The sequence below is a fragment of the Carettochelys insculpta genome, chromosome 21, assembly GCF_033958435.1.
Source record: "Carettochelys insculpta isolate YL-2023 chromosome 21, ASM3395843v1, whole genome shotgun sequence".
Lineage (NCBI taxonomy): Eukaryota > Metazoa > Chordata > Testudines > Carettochelyidae > Carettochelys > Carettochelys insculpta.
Genome location: NC_134157.1, coordinates 19,280,963 through 19,306,115, shown reverse-complemented (window position 1 = coordinate 19,306,115; position 25,153 = coordinate 19,280,963). Strand labels below are relative to the sequence as shown.

The window sequence follows — 25,153 nt, the reverse complement described above, 5'->3', positions numbered from 1 at the left end:
CTCCGTACCAGGACAGGTTATTGGACAATGAGGCTTGTTTCCCCATTGCTAGGAGCCCCACAGGTAATGAGAAACGGAGCCCCAGCCAAAGGCAGCGTGGAAGGTGCCCAGGGTTTCCCAGGGTCAGCGTGAATGTGAGTGAATTATTGAACCAAATGGCTCCCCACAAATGGAACACGTGGGCCTTTGCAAGTGCTCCCTGTTAGTAACCCCTGGGCAGGGGGATAACTGCCTGTCTGTGTGCAGTCAGGGGAAGGTTTGGTCTTTCTTTCTGTTGGAGGCAGACCCCAATGGAAATGCCGGGAGAAGACTAGCCAGAGTGGGAGAGGATGGAAAGACAGTGCAGCTGCACAGCTGGGAGGGCACCTGCGCTGGAAAAGAGCTGCCTTTGTACAGGTGGGCAATGAGCAGGGTGGAGGGGAATCTGTGGATCCCCCTTGAATCCCAGAGCTCTGCTCCCTTTGCATTGCTTAGGTGGAAACCATCCACTCGCCCCAGCTGCTGGTTGATACTGATGGGGGGCTGTGGTGTCTGCCTGAGGAACAGAGGCACTTTCTATGCCTTGCCCCCTCACAGCCCCAGCCAAGGAGTGAACTGGGGGAGGAAAGGAGAGGTGGATGGTCCTTTGAAGATTGTTGCCAGTTGGTGCAAATTAGAGCAGCCCCCAGACTGCTCTAACCTATCCTGTGGCTGGGGGTGGAGCCAAGCAGAGAATCAAATAGCACAGACCCTCTCTAACAACTCCACTCTGCAGCACTGAGCAGCAGGGAATCTAGCCTCTGCTTGGCCTAGGGCAGGAAACTTATACATGTAAGTCAACAGAGGCGTATACAAGGAGTGGCTTTTGGTTGCTTGACTTTTTCTATTTTTGGTCTTCTTTGCAGAAAATCAACCGGGCAGCATCAGACGAGGAATGCTTCTTTGACCTGCTGAGCAAGTTCCAAAGCAGCCGAATGGACGACCAGCGCTGTCCGCTAGAAGAATGCCAAACAGAGGCTGCTGCCGAGGCTGCTGCCACCTCCATGCCTGCCCTGGAAGAAAGAATCTGTAAGCACTTCGGGGGTCCTGTTTATGAGGGTAATGGCATGTCTGCAGTGTTGCCAGTTCTTGTGAATTTGTCATGAGTTTTACAATAGGTGGTGGTTTTTTCTTTTAAATTGCGAGCTCTTGGAGTCAGGTGATCATGTGAGAATCTCAGTGCAAATTTCCTGGTTCCAGAGAAAAGCTTGAAAAGATGAGCCCCGTTGGCTGAAGGACCACAATAAAAAGAGCCCTAATATAGAGAGATAAATCTTTATCCCCATGATATTTTAAGCCAAGCTCATGATTTTGAGCACCTGACACCTGACTTTCTTATGTGTGGGTTTGACAATACTCTTTCCTGAGCTGGAGAAAAAGCACTGTAAGCGCTGCGTATTATTCACTGTTAAGGAAGCCTTGCAAGATGCTATTTGCTGGCACGCCCGGGGCATGTGCCATATTTTTGATGGGCAAGTAAAAGGAGGCTTGTCTGTTTTTTTTTTCATTGGCGTTGTCATTTGGTTTTTGTGCTTCTGAGTTTTGTTCAGAACTTCAGTAGTGTGATGAGAGATGCTGGAGAGATAGACACACCAGAGCACATATAGATGGATAATGGGGCGGGGAAGATCATAGCTAGCTGTATGAATAAGTAGATAAACGATATGGAAATTAGATGGTTGAGATATTAACCTAGTAAGGCTAGGCAGGGCACCAGGGGGCCTGGACTGGTATAGTTTCATGGCCATTTTTAAGGCTGTGACGAGCTGTTGTGTTGAAACAGTGGTCAGGAAGCAACAACGGGTAAAAAGACAAGTATCCAACTCTTCACTGTAAGAGGCACTTCTGTGGTGCTTTTGATCACACTATGCACTTTGGCCCAAACATATAAGATGATTAAAGAAAAGCCACCTGGCATCCCTAAGAAGGCAGAGGCATGAGCTGTGAGGTGGAATTCCCGAGGAATACACAGCTGGCATGACATGCATGCAGCAGCGAGACCTAAACCGGGCTGGAAAAGTGAAGCACTGTTGTGACAAGCAGAGCAAACTGGCTCCGAGACAGGCGGCTTTTTCCCCCCTAAAAATAGACTGGATGGATGTGCCCATCGTTTTCATAGATACGCGCGTTTCGTTTCCAGTCCGGAAACCAGCTGCATTGCCCAGCTGTGCTGAGAGCTACAGTCGAGGGAGCATTAGACAGCAGCGGTTTTTAAGCCATTTCGATATCGCCATCAGCCCAGGTGTTGCAAGCCCAGGAGTTGGACCTCAGGAGCAGGAGGCTGGATTAAAAATCAGGATTTGTTAATAAATATGTGAAGGTGGGGGGGGGCGGGGCTTGTGGCTTTGGCTCCTGATTTCTGAGCCTTTGTGTGTCCTCGCTTTTCTCCGCAACCCAGTTAGCTCAAAGCTTTGGCCCAGAACCTCAGAGGTATTTAGGCACCGAAGTATGATTGAAATCAATCCCTTCTGAGGCTCTGCCCTTTGCTTCTCATTTTAAATGGAAGCTGAGACCATCACGTATTCCACACCTCTGTGACAGGCGGCTCTAAGGGCAAATGGCCAAGGGAGGCTGTGGAATCTCCATCACTGGAGATATGTAAGAGCAGCTCAGAGCGACACCTATCAGGGATGGCCTAAAGACTCTGGATGGTGCTTGGTCCTGCCATGAGGGCAGGGGACTGGACTCGATGACCCTTCGAGGTCCCTTCCGGTTCTAGTGTTCTAGGATTCTCTGACAAGAGCAGATACTCGATAAAAGCGCGAGTCCGGCACACGGCGGGTTAATTACTTTGCTCACTCACAGAGCCGGTAAAACTGGCCGTTTCCACTTTCTATTTGAGTTATTAACTGAGTACCCTTTGTTTACCCCGCATCAGCGTGTTTGGATGTCTACACTATGGGGGGATGTTTAATTCCAAACCAGCGGCAAAGAGGAACCACCGCGCTGTTTTCCTGGGACTGCTGGATGTTGGTTCTGGTTTTGCAACTTAGCAGTTTCATGGCAGGTGTCTTTTGTTTGCTTTTGCCCATCCTTGGGGGCTGGAGCACATGACCTAGCGGAGTGGCTCAGGGATTTGGGCTTATTTAGTTTGCAGAAGAGAAAAGTGAGGGGGGGATTTCATAGCAGCCTTCAACTTCCTGAGGGGGGGCTCTACAGAGGCTGTTCTTAGTAGAGGTGGATGGCAGAACCAGCAGCCATGGTCTGAAGTTACAGAGGGAGGGGTGTAGGTTGGCTATTAGGAAAAAAGCTATTTCACCATGTGGGTGGTGAAGCACTGGGATGTGTTACCTAGAGAGGTGGTGGAATCCCCATCCCAAGAGGTGTTTAAGTCCTGGCTCGATGAAGTCCTGGCCAGGATGATGTAGTTGGGGTTGGCCCTGCTTTGGGCCGGGGGCTGGACTTGCTGATCTCCTGAGCTCTCTTCCAGCCCTTGGAGTCTAGGGTTTGAAAAGCCTCCTCTGTGAGGTTCACAGCAATGCCAAATATGCCATCCAGACCCTGTCAGGCCAGGCGCGAGGGGCATTGGCAGCACAATAAGTCTGCACTTAGGCCTAGGGACGTAAGCCAGCACACTGGGCCGCTGGCTGAGTTTGCAGTGCACCCCTCCGCTTCCCCCAAGCCCGGTTCCCACAAGCATACGCCCAGGCAGAGCCCAGCCCCTCACCCGGAGCACCAGTCTCTGGCCATGGGGCACTGTCTGCCCCAGCATCTCCAGGAAATGCTGTGCCAGTTGTCAGTGCGTGCTGATCTCTGATGGGGGGGCACCTTAACCCTGAGGTGGCATTAGAGTGTGTGCACCCAAGCTGGATGGGAGCCTTGCGCTGGAGGCTTGCAAGGAAGGTGGTGGGAAGTCACGGCTCACCATCTCCACTGGCATAAAAGGGCAAAACTCCGCTGAAGCCACTGGCGCTGCGCCCAGGTAGATCGGTGGAGTTTGACCTGCGCTTCAGCTCCCAAAGACGTGCAGGTGGACAGCCAGCTCTGGCACCAGGCTCCGCCTGTGCTTTCCTCAAGCACGCTCTGGGAGGCCGGTCCCTCGGCCTGGTGATGGACCAAACGTTCGCAGCCGTTGCCCAGGCAAATGCCGTCTCTTCCCTGGACCTGAAAGGAGAGTGTTGTCTGGGGTGCACTGAAGGGATGAGCTGCCTGATGAATCACTCACCTCTCCTAGCACCTTGCTTATTCCAGGGCCTGTAACTATAGCCCCCTGCCCTTGTAATTACACGGGGTGTCTGGGAGGAGGCCGTCGGAGTGCAGCTTAGAAAGCCACTCCAGCTCCCAGGGAATTGAGAGTCAATTACAAGCACAGTCTCTAATTCCACCTACTTGGAACTCTCCAGCCCCTGGATCCTGAAATTAGGCTTAATAATGAGGAAGGCAGAAAATGATTCTTCAAACAGGTTCCTCCACGGTTCACTATAATTATGGCACATCAACTGACTTGGCATCGGCACTGCCATTGGGAAGGTTGTTCCGGGGAAGTCAGAAGACGTGTTGTGAGCTGGCAGATCTCACGGCAGAACCGCTCGTCTGTGTCGGGTTTCAGAGGGTGCTTGTGCCAACGTTGATGGCGACTGGAAGCAGATGCCCTGCTGGGCTGGGAAACTCCCCGCTGCAGTCGTCTGCTCTCCTGGCCAGCCGCCGCCAGCGAGCGCTCGCTGCTGGTAGGGACAGCAGCGTATGGGTGCCAAGAGCCCGCACGGGGCTGAAAGCCTAGAATGCTGCATGTCTAAGCCTTTGCATGGTGCTAGAGCAGTACCACACCAGCCTTGCAACACAGCCCGGGCAGCAGGAGGCAAATATAACTTGCTTGATCTGGAGGGGGGGTCAAGTGAGGCAGCAGCGCTATTTGCTAGGAGACCGTGGGAATGGCTGTGCTGGGGAATGCACAGTGCTGCAGCAGCTGCACAGGAGGGCGGGGCTGATGGCCAGGTCGCATGGGTCAGGGGCCAGGAGCAGGGTACGGTTTTTGCTCACATGACTTTACAGGCTGAGGGCTGGCAATGCAGTGAGTGCGCTAGAGATGTGGGACCTCCCTGGGAGGCCACGGCCATGAGGCAGCGCTTTCCTAGTCTAATCTAATCAATGGGCCAAGTGCAATGAATAGCCTGTCCTGCGCCTTCAGTGCAGCCTCCTCTGGGGCAGAGTTCTTGCCGTTCCGCTTGGCTGCCTGGCGTTCATGTGCACTCACGGAGCCGTGGGTCCCGGGAGGCACTGACGCGGTCTAGACTTTATTGATGTTGTGTCAGTCAAGGCCATCGACCCCACTGCTCTTCTAAAAGGGTATTTTAATGCCACAGAGAACCACTAGCTGCACCTCCCCAGGCCGCCGTTCAGGCTGCAAACAGCCTTCCTGTCTTCTCCGCACATGGTCCCACCAGCCAGTGTGTCTTGCAGGAGCTCACTGCTTGCCAGGGCGACAGCAGCTCCAGCCCAGCTGGGTTGTGGGGCACTGTTGCGAGGAAGTTCACAGCACCAGCCGGCTGCTCTCCCTAGGCGCGGCAATCACACGCAGGCGGACAGACAGCTCTGGAACAGCTGCGGAGCGTGCTGATTTCGGCACGCAGGTGCCGACCTGGGGTGCTGGCCGGCACTGCGTGTTGGTAAGGGGAGCTGCTGCCGGCGGCTAGGCCAGCCCCAGTGTTAGCCTAGCAAAGTCTTGGACAGTTCTTCTGTGACGTTTGCTGAACTGGCCCCAGCTTTTATCCCTTTCAAGGGGCCTCTTTGCTGCTTTCTCTCCTGCTGTGGGTCAGGGGAGCCCGTTCAGTGCAGAGAAGTGGGGGGGGGGGGGCAAGCTCAGAGGGCAGTGGAGGGGGGGTAGGCAAGCGATCAAGTAGGACCAAAAAAAGGCGTCTTAAATCACCTTCCTGCGGAGAGAGGCTGACCACAGCCTGCCTCTAATCCCAGCTCTGCCACTGACTAGCTGGGCGCCCATGGGCACATCACTTGCCTGCTCACTGTTAGTCTGGGGCCCTCTGAGCTCACAGGGCCCAGGCGCTAAGTGCTTTACAAGGCAGGGAGGGCTTAGCCCCGCCAGGCGTTGCACGGCGCAGGGGGGTGATGAGACCCATCCGAAGCAGCCCCACCACCCAGACCAGCTCAGGCGGCCTGGCTCGGGGTGAGGGAGCAGCCTGTTGCAGCTGAAGGGCTGCGCCGCAAGTCCTGTCTGTGCTGACACTGGTGTGCTCCCTCCCACTGCAGCTCAGACCTCGCTGATGGCGTCGCCGCAGACGGAGGAGTTCTTTGATCTCATCGCCAGCTCCCAGAGCCGGCGGCTGGACGACCAGCGGGCCAGTGTGGGCAGCCTGCCCGGCCTCCGCATCACTCACAACAACCTGGGCCACCTGCGCATGGAGGGCGAGGCCCAGGAGCCCGGGGACGAGTTCTTCAACATGCTCATGAAGTGCCAGGTAGGCGCTGCTGCTTCCACTCGGCCTGGGACAGCGCCAGGGCAGGGCGGCACCCGCTTGCCTGCTGCGCTGGGGAATGCACCCCGGGCCACTCCCAAACAGGGCACAGCCGCGTACGAACCTGGGCCGAGAGCGGCCAAGGGCCCAGCATCCTCTGGGCCTGCAGCCTGGCCAGGCAGGGGGCCAGCGAGGCCTTGTGCTAGTCCCTGAGGCACACCTGCCTTGTGGTGGGCTGAGGCTGTGCCCAGGCTGTGCCGCATACTGGGAGGCTGGCCCACTGCCGCTGGGCTCACGCCAAAGCCGGCTGAAAAGCCCTTCCTGCCCCTTGGGCTCAGCTCCCCCTCCTTCCTGGGCGGGATTCTTGTGCCCCCTTGCCAGCTCCTTGGGGCAACCCCGTTTGGCTACGGCCAGCCCCCAGCAGCTCACAGTCCCCCCTGCCCCCAACAGGCTACAGCCAGCCCCCAGCAGCTCACAGTCCCCCCTGCCCCCAACAGGCTACAGCCAGCCCCCGGCAGCTCACAGTCTCCCACCGCAACAGGCTACAGCCAGCCCCCGGCAGCTCACAGTCTCCCCCGCCCCCCCACAACAGGCTACAGCCAGCCCCCGGCAGCTCACAGTCTCCCCCGCCCCCCCACAACAGGCTACAGCCAGCCCCTGGCAGCTCACAGTCTCCCCCGCCCCCCCACTACAGGCTACAGCCAGCCCCCGGCAGCTCACAGTCTCCCCCGCCCCCCCCCACAACAGGCTACAGCCAGCCCCCAGCAGCTCACAGTCTCCCCCCACCGCAACAGCTACAGCCAGCCCCTGGCAGCTCACAGTCCCCCCCCCACAACAGGCTACAGCCAGCCCCCAGCAGCTCACAGTCTCCCACCGCCCCCCACAACAGGCTACAGCCAGCCCCCGGCAGCTCACAGTCTCCCCCGCCCCCCCACAACAGGCTACAGCCAGCCCCCGGCAGCTCACAGTCTCCTCCGCCCCCCCACAACAGGCTACAGCCAGCCCCTGGCAGCTCACAGTCCCCCCCCCCGCCCCACAACAGGCTACAGCCAGCCCCCAGCAGCTCACAGTCTCCCACCGCCCCCCACAACAGGCTACAGCCAGCCCCCGGCAGCTCACAGTCTCCCCCGCCCACCCACAACAGGCTACAGCCAGCCCCCGGCAGCTCACAGTCTCCCCCGCCCCCACCCCACAACAGGCTACAGCCAGCCCCTGGCAGCTCACAGTCTCCCCCGCCCCCCCACAACAGGCTACAGCCAGCCCCCGGCAGCTCACAGTCTCCCCCGCCCCCCCCCACAATAGGCTACAGCCAGCCCCTGGCAGCTCACAGTCCCCCCCCCCCCCACAACAGGCTACAGCCAGCCCCCGGCAGCTCACAGTCTCCCACTGCCCCCCACAACAGGCTACAGCCAGCCCCTGGCAGCTCACAGTCTCCCCCGCCCCCCCACAACAGGCTACAGCCAGCCCCTGGCAGCTCACAGTCTCCCCCGCCCCCCCACAACAGGCTACAGCCAGCCCCCAGCAGCTCACAGTCCCCCCCCCCCACAACAGGCTACAGCCAGCCCCCGGCAGCTCACAGTCTCCCACTGCCCCCCCCACAACAGGCTACAGCCAGCCCCCGGCAGCTCACAGTCTCCCCCGCCCCCCCACAACAGGCTACAGCCAGCCCCCGGCAGCTCACAGTCTCCCCCGCCCCCCCACTACAGGCTACAGCCAGCCCCCAGCCGCTCACAGTCTCCCACCGCAACAGGCTACAGCCAGCCCCCAGCAGCTCACAGTCTCCCCCCACCGCAACAGGCTACAGCCAGCCCCGGCAGCTCACAGTCTCCCCCCACCGCAACAGGCTACAGCCAGCCCCCAGCCGCTCACAGTCTCCCACCGCCCCCCACAACAGGCTACAGCCAGCCCCCAGCCGCTCACAGTCTCCCACCGCCCCCCACAACAGGCTACAGCCAGCCCCCGGCAGCTCACAGGCCCCCCCCGCCCAACAGGCTACAGCCAGCCCCCGGCAGCTCACAGTCCCCCCCACCGCAACAGGCTACAGCCAGCCCCCAGCAGCTCACAGTCCCCCCCGACCCACAACAGGCTACAGCCAGCCCCTGGCAGCTCACAGCCCCCTCCCCCCCCCCCCCCCCACAGCCAGCCCCCGGCAGCTCACAGTCCCCCCCGCCCCCATCCCCTCCCAGGCTACAGCCAGCCCTGGAGCACTTCTCCTGCCCCTGCGCTCAGGGGGCCGTTTCTCACGCCCATTTCTCCCCCTCGGCCCCACCAGTCATCGCGGATCGACGACCAGCGCTGCGCTCCGCCGGACGCCATCCCCCGCGGCCCCACCATGCCCGACGAAGACTTCTTCAGCCTCATCCAGCGCGTCCAGGCCAAGCGCATGGACGAGCAGCGCGTGGACCTGGCTTCAGCCCAGGAGGAGCAGCAGCGGCGCCCCAGCTCCAGCTAAGGCCTGGGGGGCTTTGAGGACAGCGGCGTCTGTTTAAAGACTCCCTGGCTGCTCCAGGGCAGCCGCGCCCCCGGGAGGAGCAGCCCTGCCCAGCGAAGGGGCATGTGTGGTGGGAGAGGTGGGGTTCCTGCTGCTTTCGGCAGGGGTCTTTCGGGGACAGCTTGGGGCTTTTGTCAGGCAAACCAGGCCTGTCCTCCAGCTGCCAGGGCCTGGCTGGGGCACTGCCCGGGAAGTGGCGCCCCCCCAGCAGTGCCTGGGCGCAACTTCACCTCCCTATTGCGCTCCAGGCAGCTGGGGCCCTTTGCCAGCGGCTGGGACGCCACAGTGGGGAAGCTGGAGGGGCAGAGTGTACAGCCGGACCCTGCCCTCCTGCAGTTCTGGAGGATGCTGTGGGCCCCACTGCCACGAGTATTCCACTTCTGCCACAGGCAGCATGCGAGGCCGCCTGGCTTTTCTCTGGGTGCCACCCTCCCCTGGCCAGCCTGTCCCGGTGCTGGCTGGGGCCCTGGCAGCTGAAGGGCTGGCCTGCACGGTGGAGTTTTACCCTGGCGCTTCTCCCACGCCACAGAGCAAGGCCAGCTCAGCTGCTGTATGTCCCTGGGGCTGCCACACTCCTGGCAGAGCCTCCCTGCCAAAACCAGCAGCATGGCGGTCGCCCCAATGTTCTCTGCAGCCAGCACGGGCCTGGCCCTCTGTGGGGGCCCATGGGGCCATGCCGCAGGGTCATTACCAAGGGATGCAGGAACACAGGCGTGGAGCTGGCCACCGTGAACCAGGAGCGCCCTGTACTGGGCAATGGCCCCTGCCAGCTGTGTGAAAGCGCTCCTGGCTGTGGTTTAACAGCGAGCCCTGGCCCAGCCCACTGCGGACTCATACGGCTGCAGCAGGAGGGGCTAGAACATGGTTTGCTGCCTGTTGTGCAGGGAGCGCCCCAGGACTGGCACTGTTCGCCGGCCCAGAGACACAGCTGCTGCGGGGTTGTAAAGGAACGGGGTTCATCTGTCCCACCTGAATCGCGTCTACAGCCCTGCCTGCAGCCCCAGGGCTGAAGGACCCATTTCTCTTACCGTAGTACCTAGGGGCCTACAGCGCAGTAAGACACCGCATGGGGTAGGCCCTATAGAAACACACAGGGGACAGCCCTTGCCGCGGGTGAGGGGGTGGGCAGTGGGATCATGGCTGCAGGCTTTCAACAGCAGCTGCTGAAAGCCCCAGGGGCACCCCAAGGAGGTGACGGCTTGTCACTTTCACAGACTGCAACCAACTCATCTGAGCCCTCACTGAAGGGGGCTCGCCGGCCCCCACTTTTAGTGCATGGAGGTGCCCCTTTGCACTGCCGCACCAGCTGGGCCCGACAGGGCTGAAAGACAGGCTGCACCGGTTCCTGCTTGGACCCACCAGCGACTGACAACGCCGGATCTCTCGCCGGAGTGGCCTGGCTGGAAAAGCTCCGGGAGGGCACTTAGCTCACCTGCCCAGCCATGTACTGACATGGGTAGAGCGCCGCGCTGGCAGCAGGTACGGTCACCCTCGGTCTTGCTGCATGGAGCTACCAATACAAAGAGCACTGCCAAGGAGCTGTGCAGGGGGGCCACCAGGTCCTCTGTGTAACACAGCCAGCTTGGAGTCGGTCAGAGGGGCTCCCTTGCAGGTCTCCTGCCGTCGAGACATCACCACCTGCTGCGGATTTGTACCTGCCCCGCCAGGCCTGGCCCCAAACTGGTAGCCGACTGGCCAGCTTGCGGACGTGTGACGTATTTGCCATATACTTGAATGTATGAGCTTATTTATTTTTTACATGTGCATTTGCTAAGGACATTTTAAGCGGGGGTGGGGGGGGCGGATTTCAACCCGCCAGGTACTTGGGTTTTTCCTTTAAAAAAATAATCTGCCAAATGAATTAATATATAGAAACACATAGGGCTTGCGGGGAGGAGAGGCGCGTGCTTAATAAATGTTTGTGGTCCAAACACCCAAGCCCACAGGAACGTTCTACTGCATCACTAGCACGCAGCAGCCCCTGGGTTGGGCTTGGTGTGCCCAGCCAGGCGCTGGGGTGGCGTTCAGAGCTCCTGCAGCCCTGCCTGCAGGATGCACATGCTGCATTTAAGCAGGTGCTTACAAGCTCCCTGCTGTGGGGTCTCGCTCAAAGCTTTGGGCAGTCGGTTGAAAAACCCAGCCCTGGTGCCAGGGCTCCTGGGGAGCACAAATGGGCTCTCCCAGCCACGGGCAATGGCACAGGTAAGTGTTTAGCGACAAGGGACCAGGTGTGGCCCAGTCTTTCCCACCGGGCGGTTACAAACAAGCGGAGAAGCTGCCCCGGGAGGCAGGCTGCAGGGGGGCAGTGAGCTGCGGAGTCTAGAAGCAGCCGCTCTCCACCTGAGTGGCTCAGCCCGAGGTTAGGCTGATGGCCACGAACAAACATTCAGGGCCAGCTTGGACCTCACTGGCCAGTCACTGCACCAGCTCCCAGCCTGGCCTCCCTTCCCCTAGGTGTGGCCCCTGACCAGCCAGCCCAAGCACCACACTGGTTCAAATCCAGGCCCCCACCTGAAGCGACAGCCGTTGAAGCCCTTCTGGTGGCCTGGTGCCTGGGCTCTGCTTTCACCCGGGCTGGTGCTCCAAGTGCCAGTGGAGACGCAGGATGGACCTGGGTGGCTGCACGGTCCCTGGCCCACTGCAGCTGCCTTGAGTCAGCCATTGGACAGCACACACCCCTCAGGCCAGACTTGGTTATTGAGACGTCTGGGCAGCAGGAACACCTGGCAGCCGCTCAGCAAAGCAGTGAGGTCAGAGCTGGGCTTGGTCAGTGGCCAGCCAAGGGGAACAGCGACCTGCACCCCCAGCCTCTTCCACTGCAGGATTTTCCCACTCTGCCCCCAGCAGGCGCCAGCTTTCAGCTTTCCATCCCAAGCAGGTGGCTCTTGTTTGTGGAGCTGAGAGCAGCCCCAGAGCTGAGCTGGCAGAGAGCCGGCAGAGATCCATGCACCAGCTGTGCGGGGGGGGGGGGGGGGGGGGGGGGCCCGCGGGGTAGCAGCAGCCTCATGTATGGCTAACAAGGCGGCTGGAGGCTGCTGAGGATCCCCAGGGAGAGGGCCAGCTGCAGAGAAACAAGCTGAGCCTGCGGTCAGACAAGGGCCAGGCCTTACAGCGTGCCCAGCTATGGCCCAGGTCAGGGGCAAGCCCTGCAGGATGGCTGCAGGGGAAGGGGCTGGCCGAGCAGAGAGAAACGTCACAAGCGGAGGGTGCTGGCCAGGCCCAGAGCTTTGGAAAGGGTGGGAGCGGGTAGGGTGGCCTGGCAGAGGGTCCATCGTGCACAGTCTCAAGGAAGTGGGTCACCAGCCTGGAACTGCAGCGAAAGGCAAAGGCTGCGCCCATGCCCAGCACAGAACCAGGGGCAGCAGAGGGAGGGTGCCCTTCTGCGAGGCCAAGGGGCAAATGGCATGGGCAGGCTGGCTCTGTAGCAGGAGTCTGGGCAGGGCTGGGCTGCACTGAGGCTAACCAGGGAGTGATGGGGCTAAGGGAAGTGGGGATTTGAGGTGTGCTGTCTGCACTGGCAGACTGGTCCCCCAGGCCTGGCTTCCACCCAGGTCCCGGCCTCTCACTCCCCTGGGCTCGCGGGGGACGGGGCTCTCTCCCCCCCGCACCATCAGCCGCCCCGGCTGATCAGCCAGCGCCCATAACGAGCAGAATTGGGTGCAGCCTGTTGGATGGAGCCGGGCTGCCACCAGAAACGCTAACGAGCGGTGGCAGGGAAGCTCAGGAAGGCTGTTACCAGCTGTCGAGTCTCAGCCGCTCCTGCTGGGTGGGGCGAGCACCTCGGGTCTCCAGCACCTAGGGAGTGAAGTCACCCAACGGGAGCAATTCCTGAGGAGCCTGGTGCTGGGAGAGGCCCCTCCCAGATACTAGGCAATAAACAGACTCCCCCTCACCCTCCTAGTAGCTGTGCTGGGGAATCCAAGCCCTTTAAAGGGGCTTCCTCCAGCACATAAAGTCCCCTTCCAAGCAGCGCACCGGGAGTGAGCGGGGGTGGCAGGGAAAGGGCTGAGGCTGGTGTCACAAAGCACCAGCTGGGAGTGAGGGGAAAGCGGCCCCAGACCACCACCCTGCCGTGCCAGCAGGCTCCAACTAGTAACAGCCCTCGCACCCCAAAGCCTTACGGAGCACAGGCCGCCCCAGGCAATCCCACTGCTGCTAGGGCAGAGCGCCGTGCCGCGCCGGCCTGGCACCGTGCACCAGACCAGCCAAGGGGTGGATGAGAGCAGGCAGGTGAGGACAGACCTGCTCTGACGAACAGGGCAGGGGCGCTCGGCGGTGCAGCCAGGGCGACGTGGCTTGCAGTGCCATTGTGCAGCTAGGGCGGAGGAGAGCCGGCCGCACCCAGGCTGGCATTTAGGGAGCGGGGGCCCCAGGGCAGCCGGCGCGGGGCCTTGTCCGAGATCCCTTCGTACCTCTGCACCCTGAATGAGCCACTGCCGGCTGTTCTCCTGAGCAGGGGCCGTGTGCCAGCTCCACCCCCACACCACCCCTCATTCCCTAGCCTGACCTGCTGTTGTCTGGCTGTCCCATCCTCCACCCCAGCTGAAGGTGCAGGGGACACAGGCACGCCAAGGGGCCCTTCCCCTCACAGTTGCATGGGAGGAGCCCACCCTTATTGTCCCTGCGTTTGCTGAAGAGCTATCAGAGGTGCCTCTCAGCCCTGCCCAGGCCCCCCCCGGGCTGGGAGCAGTGCGCTTGGATGGCATTGGTGGTGTGGTGCATGACCTCTCCTGCTGGGAGCGCGCCGCCCCCCCCCCCCCCCCCCCCCCCCCCCCCGCCCCAGGCCTGCCATGCAGCCATCAATGTCAGGACACTCCCGACCCTGCACCAGCCCCAACGCACCTGCAATGCAGCCCCTGGGGCAGACGGATCCTGCACCAGCGCATTCGTTGGGCCCCATCAGGATCAAAGCAGGCTGCAGCTCTGGGCCTTGCCACAGCTCCCCGGGCCTCTGCGATGGCTGGTGGGCAGGACGGCACCCAGGGTCCGGCGCAGGAGGCTGGGCCAGGGGCGAAGGCTGCGCAAAGATGGCCGGCTCGCTCGCGTAGCCAAGGCCCTGGCAATGTGGCTGCTCAAGCTAAGGGGCGGGAGAGAAAAGCGCCATCAGTCGCTAGGGAAAGTTACCAGGGTGCTGCAAAGCCCCTCCAGAGGCTAAGGCAGGCACATGCCCCATGCACCTGTCAGCGTGTCCTGGGCCACCCTGGCCGGCTTCTTGGCGGGCTCTGCCGTGCTGACACCTGCTGGGTAAATCAGGTCTTCCAGGAGGGCTGCATGCCGATCCCTAGTGCCTCTCACCTGCCACACTCAAGGCGTGTCTCAGCCTGCGTGCGGCCATGCTCTGCCCATTACACACCTTACCGCAGCCCCGACTGGCCCAGGAGCCTGGCTCGCCTCACACACGAGCAGGGCTCACGCTCATCACCCTGGATAGAAGCCGGCCGCACCTGGCGCCTGCAGCCCAGTTGCAGGGGAGGCAGGACGCCGTTACCAGCACGCTAAGGCTAACGCTTGTCCTGCCAGCGACAGAGGGCCAGGCCAGTGGGTTTGTGTGCTACCCTCCAGGTCTGTGCATCTGCTGCTGAGCTGACCCGGGCGTTGCTGGCCCTGTGTCCTGGCTTGGCTCTGCACACTCAGCCTGGCCCTCGCCAATGCACTGGCGAGTCTGGGCCAAGTGCATCAACGCTGCCCCACTGACTTTTGCGCTACACTGATTTACAGCAGCTGAGGGGCACTGGGCTGTGTGGGGCAGGGGGCTGAAGAGGGCAGCTGGTGCAGGACACTGCGCCCGCCAGCTTCTGCTACAAGGTGAGATAATCGTGTGCGTGCACACTCGCACTCACGCGCGCACACACACACACACACACGCATGCACGGCACAGCACGGAGACGAAGCTATAGCCAGCACAGCCTGCGATGGGGGCAGGGCAACAGCCTGCCACCTGACAGGCAGGACCATCTAAGGTCACCAGGCTGTCACAGCAGTGGGGCACACTGGGGCCATGCCACCTACTGCCTGGGGCAGAGCCTCGGAAGCCGATTTCTTTTCCCACTTCCTTAACCTTTCTGTCAGCCAGGTCCCTGTTTGGGGGCTTGGACAAAGCACTCTCTGGGACTCTGGGGCCCATTCCAGGTGGTGCAACACACTCCCTGCGTGATGCTGGGCAACTCAGGTGAGCTACGTGCCTCAGTTTCCCCAGGGATAAAAGCACTTCCAGCCTCTCCCCCTCTTTTTATACAGCAAGTTCTTCAGTGCAGTGGTGAACTCTGTACAGCACCTCGCACCAGGGACTGGAGACAAGGGGCAATCTCACCTGGGCCCTACTTAAACACCACTAACCAAGACTGCGAGGATGGCGGGGGCAGGGTTTGCTCAGCAGAGCCCAGGCAGACATGCACAAACATCACACAGAGCTGTTCATCTGCACCGCCCCAGGGACTGGAGGGCAAACGAGCCCAGCAGTGGGAGGTCGCATTCAGTCTCAAGACGGGTGGCTGAGGGGAGCCCGCCCCAGTGCTGAGGGGTGTGACGAAGAAGACAGCGCTGACCAGGTCTCTCTTTGCGACACAGGTAGGACAGGGAATTATGGGCTTGATCGGCAGCAAGGGAGATTAGGAAAAACCTCCCTCGCAGGGCTTCGGAGCAGACTTCTCAGGGAGGCTGGAAATCCCTGTCCTCGGGGGCCGGGTTAGGAACAAGCTGGACAAACCCGTCGGGAGCAGAGGGCATAGGGTGACTCAGCCCATGGGTGTGGGTGTGATGACCCCACGAGGTCCTTTCCATTTCTCGGAAGCCAGAGGCCAGACAGACGGACAAGCCGCTCCAGCAGCCACGCCTGGACCCCAGGCCTGGGGCTGAGCAGGCGGTATCAGCACAAAGGGCTCTCCGCGGAGCCACAGGGCCCATCCAGCACTGGGCCAGGCTCCCCCATGGAGTTGCCTGCGCTGCTCCCTCCACAGCCCTGCAACCTCTGGCTCCAGGGCTCCCGCCAGGCCGGGCCACGCTTTGAGTGGGAGGGACAGCGGTGGTCACCCTTCACGGCACTGCCCAGCAGCAGCGTGTCATCCCCCCGCCACCAAACCAGCCCTGCACTCCCCCTGGCTGCGGAGGGCAGCAGCTCTCCAGCTGCGGCTGCTCCACAGAGTGGGACTGGGGACAGCTTGTGGGACGCAGCCGTGGAGCAGGAAGCCGGCGATGGGGCAGACCCCTCCTTGAGCAGCTTGGGGTTCTCCTACACGATGGGATGGGGCAGGAAGCCAGGAGGTTAGGGGAGCAGATACGGTACAGAACAATGAGCCTGGGTCCTCTGGGCCGTACCGCTGCCCTGGTCTGTTTGGGGTGCCACAGCCCCAACCTCACATGGCTCCTCTCACAAAACCCCCAGACACGGCCTCCCTCCTGTCACAGCTTTGGCCCCAGATACCCACCCCACCGCCGTTAGCTCACCAGGTGGGACCAGGGCTGGTTGCTCAGCCTCTCTGAATAGGATGTGCCTGACAGTCCCCAGGAGAGGCACACCCTTAAAAACAGCATCTTCCGCAGCAGTGTGGGTGTAGCCCAAGGGCTCTTTGAGAGTCCTGCCCCTGCCGCTTCTGCGCTCATGGGGAAAGGAACCAGTAAAGAGGTTGATTTGCTCTTACAGCAGAGGCCCAGGGACTCGCATGACATCCTGTTGTCACAGGACGGGCTCAGGGAGGAGCCTTACTGTGCAAGGGGCTGGACACAGACAACGGAAAGGCAGGGCCCTGGCCATGGAGTTTACGACCCAACGGACCACTCCTGGCTGGCAGCGACCTTCAGCTGATGCTTCACACACGTCCTCCTGGCCAGTCAGTGACAGCCTGGGGGTGAAGGCAGCCAGTCCCCTTCCAACCCCAGAGACTGTCAGTACAACCCTGACGCACAAATGTGGGTCTCATCCCATGCTGGTGCTCTGGCTGCCTAGGTTACACCTGCTGGCAGGGAGAGCTAATCGCACGTTTAAACCTCCCCACTCCTGTTAAGATGGCAGGAGCCAAGCCAGCGCAGCCCCCCTTCCTCCACACAAGGGCCTTTACGTGAGCAATTAGCAAAATGCAGCAATAAATGCACATGCTGCAAAATATGGAGCCAAAGGAGAAATTTGGTGGGGTGAGAAGCGCGCGGGAGAGTCCTTTAGTACCAACCTTCCTCTGCTGCTTGAGTCCGTGGGGAGGGGGCTCGCGGTCTCCCCCCGTCCTCTTCATCTGCTTGTTCACCTTGCTAATGGTGCTGGGGCTGGAGCCTGTCACCCAGGATATGAAGCGGTAACAGTTGCACCTACAGCCCCCTGCAGGCAAACAGGAGAGCACAGGGTGATGGGGGCAAAGGGCTTTGTCTCACGCCTGCGTGCACCACGGCGGAGGGTGGAACAGCCAGGAGACACGCCCCAGCGTAAGGGGTCTGCTCCAGGCCCCACTCAAGGGACATGGCTGGGCTTTGCAGCCGACCCCAAAAGGACAAGAGCTGCAGGGATCTGCCTTCCACCAACAGCAGCTGCTGGGCGTGTTTTCTTGGCAGGGCTCAAGGGGGCTTTGTCCTTCCCTGGCTGCTGGGAGCGTTTCATTGCCCTGCCCACACCATTGACACTCCACCCGTCGGTAGGAGAGCCAGACTACAGCCAGAGACTCCCAGAGAATCCTCAGGAGCATCCTGGGGGCTTTTAACTCCTTTGCTGGCCACAGCTGTTACAGGAGAGCGGCAAAGAGAGCAGCCTGCAACCAACAGGGGGCAGCGACCGGGGCCCACGTGGTTCCCGACCTTTGCACTGGTGCGGGCCCCCAATCACCCCCAAACCTCTCCCGGAGCCCCATCAAAGCCAAGTCCAGCCGCTCCAGGCACTTCCTTACACGACAGAGGAAACCGCAGCCTAGATTTCGGACAGCCGTTAATACCGTTATTGGAAGAGACTTCGTTTAAAAATAACCGATTTGCGGTGTATTGAAAGCTTCCTTTCCGTGATCATTTTTATTTCTCTTGCTTCTTCCGCGGACGCCCTGCAGTACCCTCGCGGACCCGCAGCGGCACAGGAGACTCGTTCCTTCTCTGGGAAAGTGGCCTGGGTGCCACTACACGAGAGAGGGAACCACACTTAGGTGGGAGGGTTACACCTGCCCTTGCACGTGGAGCTGCCGTGGCTGTGCACACAAACGTCTGCGCATGTGAATTCCCTTCTGCACACACCCCTGATGGTTACGTCCGCCCGCGTGCAGATCTGCCAGTCCAGCTGCTTCTCTGGGGGGTACGTGGTGTCATGTGGGCCGTGGCAGGCTTGTGCGATCCCCCCGAGGGACACGGCACGCTCCCAACTCACCTGAGGGCGTCAGCATTTCGGCCAGGACTCGGCGAGCCTCCAACTGGCTCCTTGACGCGCGATCCCGCCACTGCTGCAACAGCCGGCCGTAGGTGCGGGCCATCTGAGATGGAACCAAATGAGACAGTGCACAGAAAACTTGTATGCTGCACACCTGCCCCCTGTTCCTCTCCAGAGGATCAGGGCCCCAGCCCCCCTCTGCAATCCTGGAAACCGACAGGGGACAGTACTGGCCCCGAACAAATTCTGCACTGCATCCATTGCCGCGCTGGGAAAGGAACCCAGGCAGGGGGAGGAACAAGAGAGAGACTAACCCACATGGCCAGACCCAAACCCAGGCTAGGGAAAGGAAGACGGCTCTGGAGACTGGACAGGGAAACTGAGGCACAAAGCTTCAGTAACTTGCCCAGAGTCACACAGTGAATCAGAAGCAGACATAGGATTAGCCCCCAGGAGCTCCAGCTTTTCGTTCCCCCCGCAGCCTTCGCTGGGTCCCCTCACACCACAGTGTCGGGGGCAGACGTGGAAAAATCTTGGTGTCATCTGCCTAACCGCGCCCATGAGCCGCCACTCCAAACCCCATCCCCCGCCATCTGGGGGCGCCATGGGGCATTACCGCTCCCGCGAGCCGCCACTCCACACCCCCTCCCCCGCCGTCTGGGGGCCCCGTGGGGCATTACCACTCCTGCGAGCTGCCACTCCACACCCCCTCCCCCGCCGTTTGGGGGCGCCGTGGGGCATTACCGCTCCCGCGAGCCATCACTCCACACCCCTCCCCCGCCGTCTGGGGGCCCCGTGGGGCATTACCACTCCTGCGAGCTGCCACTCCACACCCCCTCCCCTGCCGTTTGGGGGCGCCGTGGGGCATTACCGCTCCCGCGAGCCATCACTCCACACCCCTCCCCCGCCGTCTGGGGGCGCCATATTACCACAGTGCAGTTGTCCGCACAGCACTTCTCTTTGGCCAGCTCCGGGATGGGTTTGAGGAGGCCCAGGGCTCCTTTCCCCTTCTTCCGCTCAACCCTGGCGGGCCTCTGCAGGGAGCACCAGATGATCACCAGCCGGTCCCCGCCGAGCTGTAACTCCCCCCCGCCCCCACTGCCTGGAACACCCCCTCCCCCCCTCAGCGCCACGCTGCCCCCCGGCTCCGGGACCCACCCGTAGGGGCAGGCAGGCGCCACTGGTGTTTCCAGGTACCTCACGGCTAGTTTCGAGTTTCTTATGCAGGAAGTTGTTCGAGTATCCCAGAATCCTTTGCGTGGCTCTCTCGCACAGCTTCAGCTCTTCGCGCAACGCTCGCCGGTGCCTCAGGACAAAGTCCTCAAAGGCTGGAGTCCTCCGCTGGCCGCGTCTCCTGGAGGAAACCAACAGGACAGCGCGGTGCCTTTGGCGCAGGGTCCCCGCCCCCCACTTCACTGCTGGGGAAGGCAGTGACAGCCCTTGTCCCAGAAAAATTCTACACTGAAAAGAACTGAGAAATCCCAGGGCTGGGGCCCTGCTCTAACCACTGGACAACAGAGCCTCTGAAAACCCAGCTCGGCTGGCTGCAAGCCGGCACAGCACCAGGGGTCTCCGGCAGCCTGGAGACACCTGAGAAAACGGGATGTCATCCCCCCAAATCCCTTCCCTGTAGATCTCTCTCTGGACGGAGAGGGATCAGTTGTGTGAGCCCAAGCTCTCGTCCATGGCCACTGGCGTGTCCCTGAGGAGAGCCCTGCCTGTGGAAGCCTCTGCCTATGCCTGCTACCTCTCCCCTCTGGGACGTGCAGCTTATGCCGTCACTCCCCACCAGCTCTGCCCCCTTGCCTTGCCTGCTGGACTCCCCTGCTGCCTGGCCGGCCCCGTTGCTGCAGAACTTCATGGCTTTCAGCTGCTTGGATTCCCGCAGCAGCCTCAGGAGCTCCAGGGCTCGTGTCTGGCTCTCACTCTCGCACGGCCCTGCCATGAGAGCAGCAAGTCAGCACATCTGGGCACCCCTTGGCCCAGTGGCAGGAGTGACCCAGCCCTTCCCCTTCTCCTAAGCCGCACTGTACAGCTCCCTCCCTAAGGTGACTGCAGAACAACGGTCTTGTTGTCTGCACAGGGCACCGAGCTCACGGCTGCATTCAGAGAGTCTGAGTAGCTCCCGGTGCACTAACTAGCGTGTCCCGTCCCTGTCCCTAGCATGCTCTGCGCTCGCCGGTTGTCACCCTCCACCCCACCGACTCCAGCAGCGCGCAAATGCAGATCTCCGGCCTGCATGGTGCTGTTACATTACAGGAAGGCCCCTGGCTGGTTCCTGGCCACCCACCGGGGGCACTGAGATAATTCTGGAGGCAGAGGCAGGGCTTCCTGGCATAGGCAGGACAGCAGAGCTTCCTCCCATCCTCATCCCCGACCAGCTCCACCATGGACTGTCCGAATGCCTGCAGCTGCTCCTCATGCTGCTTCCGCTCGGCCGCCCCAGGAGCCTTGGTGGGCTTCGGAGCACTCCGAGGCCTGCCTAGCGCCAGACCTAGGGGGAACCGGAGAAGAGAGAGCCAGTCGTTAGTGCAGATACAAAGGGCGAGCTGCAATATTTCCACCCGGCGCTGCTGCCGCAGGGGGGCCCTGATCGCAGTAACACCCAGAAATGGCCAGTCGCTCCCAGCCGTCCACCTCCCATTCACTGCGAGGAAGCTACAAAGACGCTTCGGTTAGACCAGTTCTACAGCACCATGGACATTGGCCGTGTCGCTCTGGGTCCAGCCACAACCACTAGTCTCCTGGGCAGCGCTCCATGTAAGCTGAGTGTTTGGGCGAGAGATTCAGCTGATGAGCGGAGCGTCCACAGCCTCCCACAGCCAGCAGCCTGTGTTTCTATGGGTGGTGCACATCCGCACATGCCTCAGTGCAGCAATAGTTATTCCGCCCATGGATGTCAAAAAACAGAGGCAGCCCTGCTCCTGGGACCGTTCCAGGCAGAGACGAGCCGAGGGACGGAGTGAAGGGTTTGAGTCAGAGCCTGTTTGCATGGAAACCTCATTTTGCAGGTGGCTCATTTTGTTCCTGGATCTCCTACGGGGCAGCTGATGGAGGCAAAGGCGGACGGCACCACTGGGGCGGGCAGGATGAGATGTTCAAAGATAACCAGAGGTCAGCCCATGGGGCCTGGACAGCGCTCAGAGGCTCCAATCTAGACTTAACCCGAGATCAGACTTTGGGAGAAGATCATCAGGACCCAAACCTCTCTTACGGGGAATTTTGCCTCTGACTTTCAGTGGGAGCAGAATTGGGCCCCACACGCGGATCGTCTGCACAGGCCGAGATCCCCACCCCGGTGGCTGGATGGCTCGATCCTGGCACAGCTTGCGTTTCTCCAGCAGGGGGCAGGATGGCAGCGCTGGCTGAACACAGGGCAAGGCTGGATTCTGAACTGAGGTACGGCCAGCGGGTGACGCACAGCTCAGCCCCCCCGTGGACCACAGAATGACACGTTCCCTCACCGCATGCGTTGCAGAGCGTCAGCGCCTGGCCGGTGCTGGGATCCCAGCCGTGGCGTGGAGAAGGCCGAGAGCTGGAGGTCTTCGGCTGGTTGCCTCTGCGGCTGGGGTCGATGACGTAAGGAGAGCTGCAGAGGTCGCAGCAGAATCCGCCTCCTCGCCCGGTATCTGGAGCAAGGCCCACAATAAGCGTGAGAAGGGAACCGCGTTTCCCAACACTGCAACCAACTGCCTGCCCACCACGTTCTCCCATGCAGCCTCGCCCCCTGACCCACAGCCCCCCCATCTCCTCACATGGGCCGCCACGCACCCTGTCTAACGAAGGCCCTGCGTTTAAGCCGCCCTGGGAGTTGAAGGGCGGGCAAGAGCACAAGGACAGAGATCCCTCAGCAGGAGAGGCAGAAAGCGAAGTGTATTTGCTGGGGACGCTGATAAGCTGCTGAGGGGCACATGAAATGTCGTAAGGACGGGGCAGCACGATCAGCTGCTGGGTCTCCAGCTCATCCATCCTGTTAAAAATGTTGAAGTGTGTGACTGCTTCTGTGTCTGTGGGCTCACACTGACAGACCGATTCCTAATGGGTTTACATGCTCTAGTCTTATTTTCTTACACACCCAAAGGGGTTTTTTTTTTCCACATGAACATAACCAATATTTCCATCGGTTTGGATGACATTAGACAGGCTGGGGGCCCTGCTAATTGCAGGGATAAAAAGTGGGGCCCAACGTTTGCTCACGCCGGGGGTAGAGAAGCCCTCGAGTCCCCAGACTGCATCAGAGCCAGGCTCGATCTGGTCCAGCAGCCGCCGCCACCAGACACTTCAGAGACCAATACAAGAAACTTGGCACTTCTAGCATCATTTGCACAATGCTCCTTCACCACCTTTTCTACCCGCTAGCCCCTGGCGTACTTACCTCTCAGGACAGCTGCTCCTTCAACCCGCCTGGCCTGCCCTCGCCCAGCCGTGGGCTGCCCCCCGCGCGCCTTTCTCCCACTTGGCACAATTTCCACATCTGGAGAAAAGTTTCTTTTCTTCCTCACTCTTCCGCGCCTTCGGCCGACACCCACAGCACTGGGGAGCTCCTGGGCACAGCACAGACTGCAGTTCAATTGCCAGGGCCAGCCATGCCCGTACGCAAAACACAGCATGTGGGGCACCATGAAATGGGAGCTGCCAAGTTGCAACAAATCATGGACTCCAGCTGCCCACATCCCCCAGCCACCCCCCAGCTCAGCACTAGTCCAGCAGCTCCCACCACCACCTCTGGCCGCTCAGTGCCAGCCTGGCAGTTCCCAGCCTCGTTCCCCATCCGTCCCTGCCTCAGCATCAGTCCAGCAGCCCCATCCCCAGAACTGCAGTGGGAGAGAAGCAGCACGTTCCCCTAAAAAGCACCACAACTCTCTGGAGGGCTGTATCACCACCCGCTGCTCCTCCTCCCTCCTGGCCATGCTCCAGGTTGCCAATTCTCCCAGACCAGGCAGACCAGACATCACTGCAGTAAACGGTGACCAGTCTGTCTGGTCCAGGAGAGTTGGCAACTCCTTTCCCCACAGCTTCAGCTCCCTCACCCCCCTGCAGAGCAGCCCCTCACCCCATACCCTGGAGAGAGGGGCAGGGGCTGGGCTGTGTAGAGCACCAGCACTGCCGACCCTGTTTATTGCTTCCTTCAGCTAATCATTATCGCTGGGCCCAGTCTGGATAGAAGTTCACGCTCTCCTGAAGTCGGGAAGCGTTTGTTCAGTCAGACCGATGGATCTGGCTGAGGCTTGGCTCCGGCGTGGCCCTTACATCACAGTTTATGGGTGTGGGATCCACAGAACCATCTTGGAAAGTTGGTCAGTGTTCTCTATAGGTTTGGGAAAGGGGAAACTGAGGCACGGAGCCGGGGAAAATGACTTGCCCAGAGTGCAAGAGGGATTTTAGCAGCAGAGTGAGGATGAGAACTCAGGAAGTCCTGGCTCCCTGTGATTGGTCACACAAGCCCTGAACACAACTCCCTGTGTTATGGGGACATAATGGCATCTGTGTGCTTGCACAAAGCCATCCGTTGAATCTCTTAGGACTAAGAGTCCAAGTGAACAGACTTTGTCGCCGTATGTGTATACGGAACTTAGTACAATAGGCATTGTGTAGGCTTAGGGCAAGAGTCCCTGTCCCACAAGGTTCACAATTACTACACCGCCCCAGGAAGGGAGGCCAATGCTTGAGCCCCACCAGCTCAGGTGGGGGGCAGGGTCAAAGCTGTAGCCCAAACCCTGCTGCCTGGGGAGCCCCCAAGGCTTGAGGCCTTCAGCGTTGAGTGGCGGGAGTGCGAGCTGGGCTTTACCCCCAAGTCCCAGCCAGTCTAGAGTCAGCCGCCCTGGCGAGCCCATTAAATGGGATAGTTGAGACCCCCCAGGGGTCCTGACCCACAGTTTGAGAACCAATGTTCTAGCACAGTGGTTCCCAAGCTGGGGTCTGCAGATTCCTGGGGGTCTGTGAGCGTATTCCAGGGTCTCCATGAAAAAAATAACCGATAAATAAAAATTATCACAGAAAATGAGTTTAAACAAACTGCAAAGTTCCCATCACTTAATTTTTAATTAAATCTCTTCCAATAATGTTCTGAATGGCTGGCTGAAAAGCTAGGCTGTGGCTCCTTTTCTTTAATGCAGCGTCCAGAGTGGCTGGACGTGGCTTCGGAGGGGGGTCTGCAAATGGTTTGGGAGGTGACTGGAGGCCGCACTAGTGAACATGTTGTGAACCGCTGCTCTAAAGCAACCGTGGATCCCCAAAACGCAGGCACACCCCCACCTCCCCTGGCACAAGGGCTCAGCTAGCCCCCAACTCCCCGCAGCCTTCTGCAGATCCAGAGGCAAGGTCAGCCAGCCCCGCCCCGCACGTGTCAGCCAACACGCCTCCACGCAGCCTCCCGCAAACTACAATTCCCAGCAGCCTTGGCGGCCCCCAGGCTTCCTCCTTGCTAGCAAGGAGAACATGGAGCGAAGCCGGCCCGGAGGGGCAGGCTGGTTCCCTCCTCCCAGGGGCCTTTGCACCTACCTCAGCCATCTGAGCCCGCCTCTGCGGCGCAGGGGGCAGGGGAGCTTCCTCTGAGGAGGGAGCAACGCTGGCTCCTGCCCCCGGCCCCGCACAGCACAGCCCCGCAGCAGGAGCAGCAGCTGCAAATTCTCCCAGCTCAAGCTCTGCCTTCCCTGCTGCAAGGGGCAGAGCCAGGGTTAAAGGGGCAGGAGCACAGCTGCAGGGAGCGAACCTCTGACACGAGTGCAGCCAAGGGAAGCGGCGAGGAGGCCGGTGGCACCTTGAGGACTGACAAGCCATTTTTATGATGGGATAAACTGTTAAATGTTTAGTTTTTAAAGGTGCCACCGAACTGCTCCTTGGCTTTGCCGAAACAGACTAACACGGCAGCCTCCGAAGCCAGACATCTGAGCCGCTCCTTCCCC

The 25,153-nt window shown here is 60.6% G+C and overlaps 2 protein-coding genes across 4 annotated transcripts in view; one reads left to right on the top strand and one right to left on the bottom strand.

Moving 5' to 3' along the window:
* GPSM1 (G protein signaling modulator 1) overlaps window positions 1-11,864 on the top strand; it is a 168,177-nt gene extending 156,313 nt beyond the window's left edge. For both annotated transcript variants that reach the window (XM_075015164.1, XM_075015163.1), the window contains exons 12-14: window positions 885-1,047; window positions 6,223-6,431; window positions 8,701-11,864. In XM_075015164.1, coding sequence (XP_074871265.1) covers window positions 885-1,047; window positions 6,223-6,431; window positions 8,701-8,880 — 552 coding nt within the window. In that variant the 3' untranslated portion in view covers window positions 8,881-11,864. The remainder of the gene's footprint in view (window positions 1-884; window positions 1,048-6,222; window positions 6,432-8,700) is intronic.
* A 41-nt stretch (window positions 11,865-11,905) lies between these two features.
* LOC142023822 (uncharacterized) lies at window positions 11,906-24,925 on the bottom strand. Of its 2 annotated transcripts, none has more exons than XM_075015165.1 (11): window positions 24,750-24,925; window positions 22,624-22,792; window positions 21,713-21,877; window positions 20,539-20,742; window positions 20,060-20,186; window positions 19,407-19,602; window positions 19,178-19,282; window positions 18,249-18,351; window positions 17,083-17,225; window positions 13,762-13,996; window positions 11,906-12,714 (listed from the first exon to the last, which is right to left on the bottom strand). In XM_075015165.1, exons 1-11 carry the CDS (start codon window positions 24,756-24,758, stop codon window positions 12,617-12,619), a joined length of 1,554 nt encoding a protein of 517 aa, XP_074871266.1. In that variant the 5' UTR covers window positions 24,759-24,925; the 3' UTR covers window positions 11,906-12,616. The 2 variants fall into 2 exon arrangements, with proteins under 2 accessions (XP_074871266.1, XP_074871267.1); XM_075015166.1 differs by having other exon boundaries at window positions 19,446-19,602.
* Window positions 24,926-25,153: the final 228 nt, after the last annotated feature.

Coding starts and splice junctions, on each gene's coding strand:
- LOC142023822 (XM_075015165.1), bottom strand. Junction 21,878..22,623: donor AGGAGCAGCTGTCCTGAGAG/GTAAGTACGCCA, acceptor GCCTTGCTCCAG/ATACCGGGCGAGGAGGCGGA. Junction 18,352..19,177: donor GTGCGGACAACTGCACTGTG/GTAATATGGCGC, acceptor GTTCCATCTCAG/ATGGCCCGCACCTACGGCCG.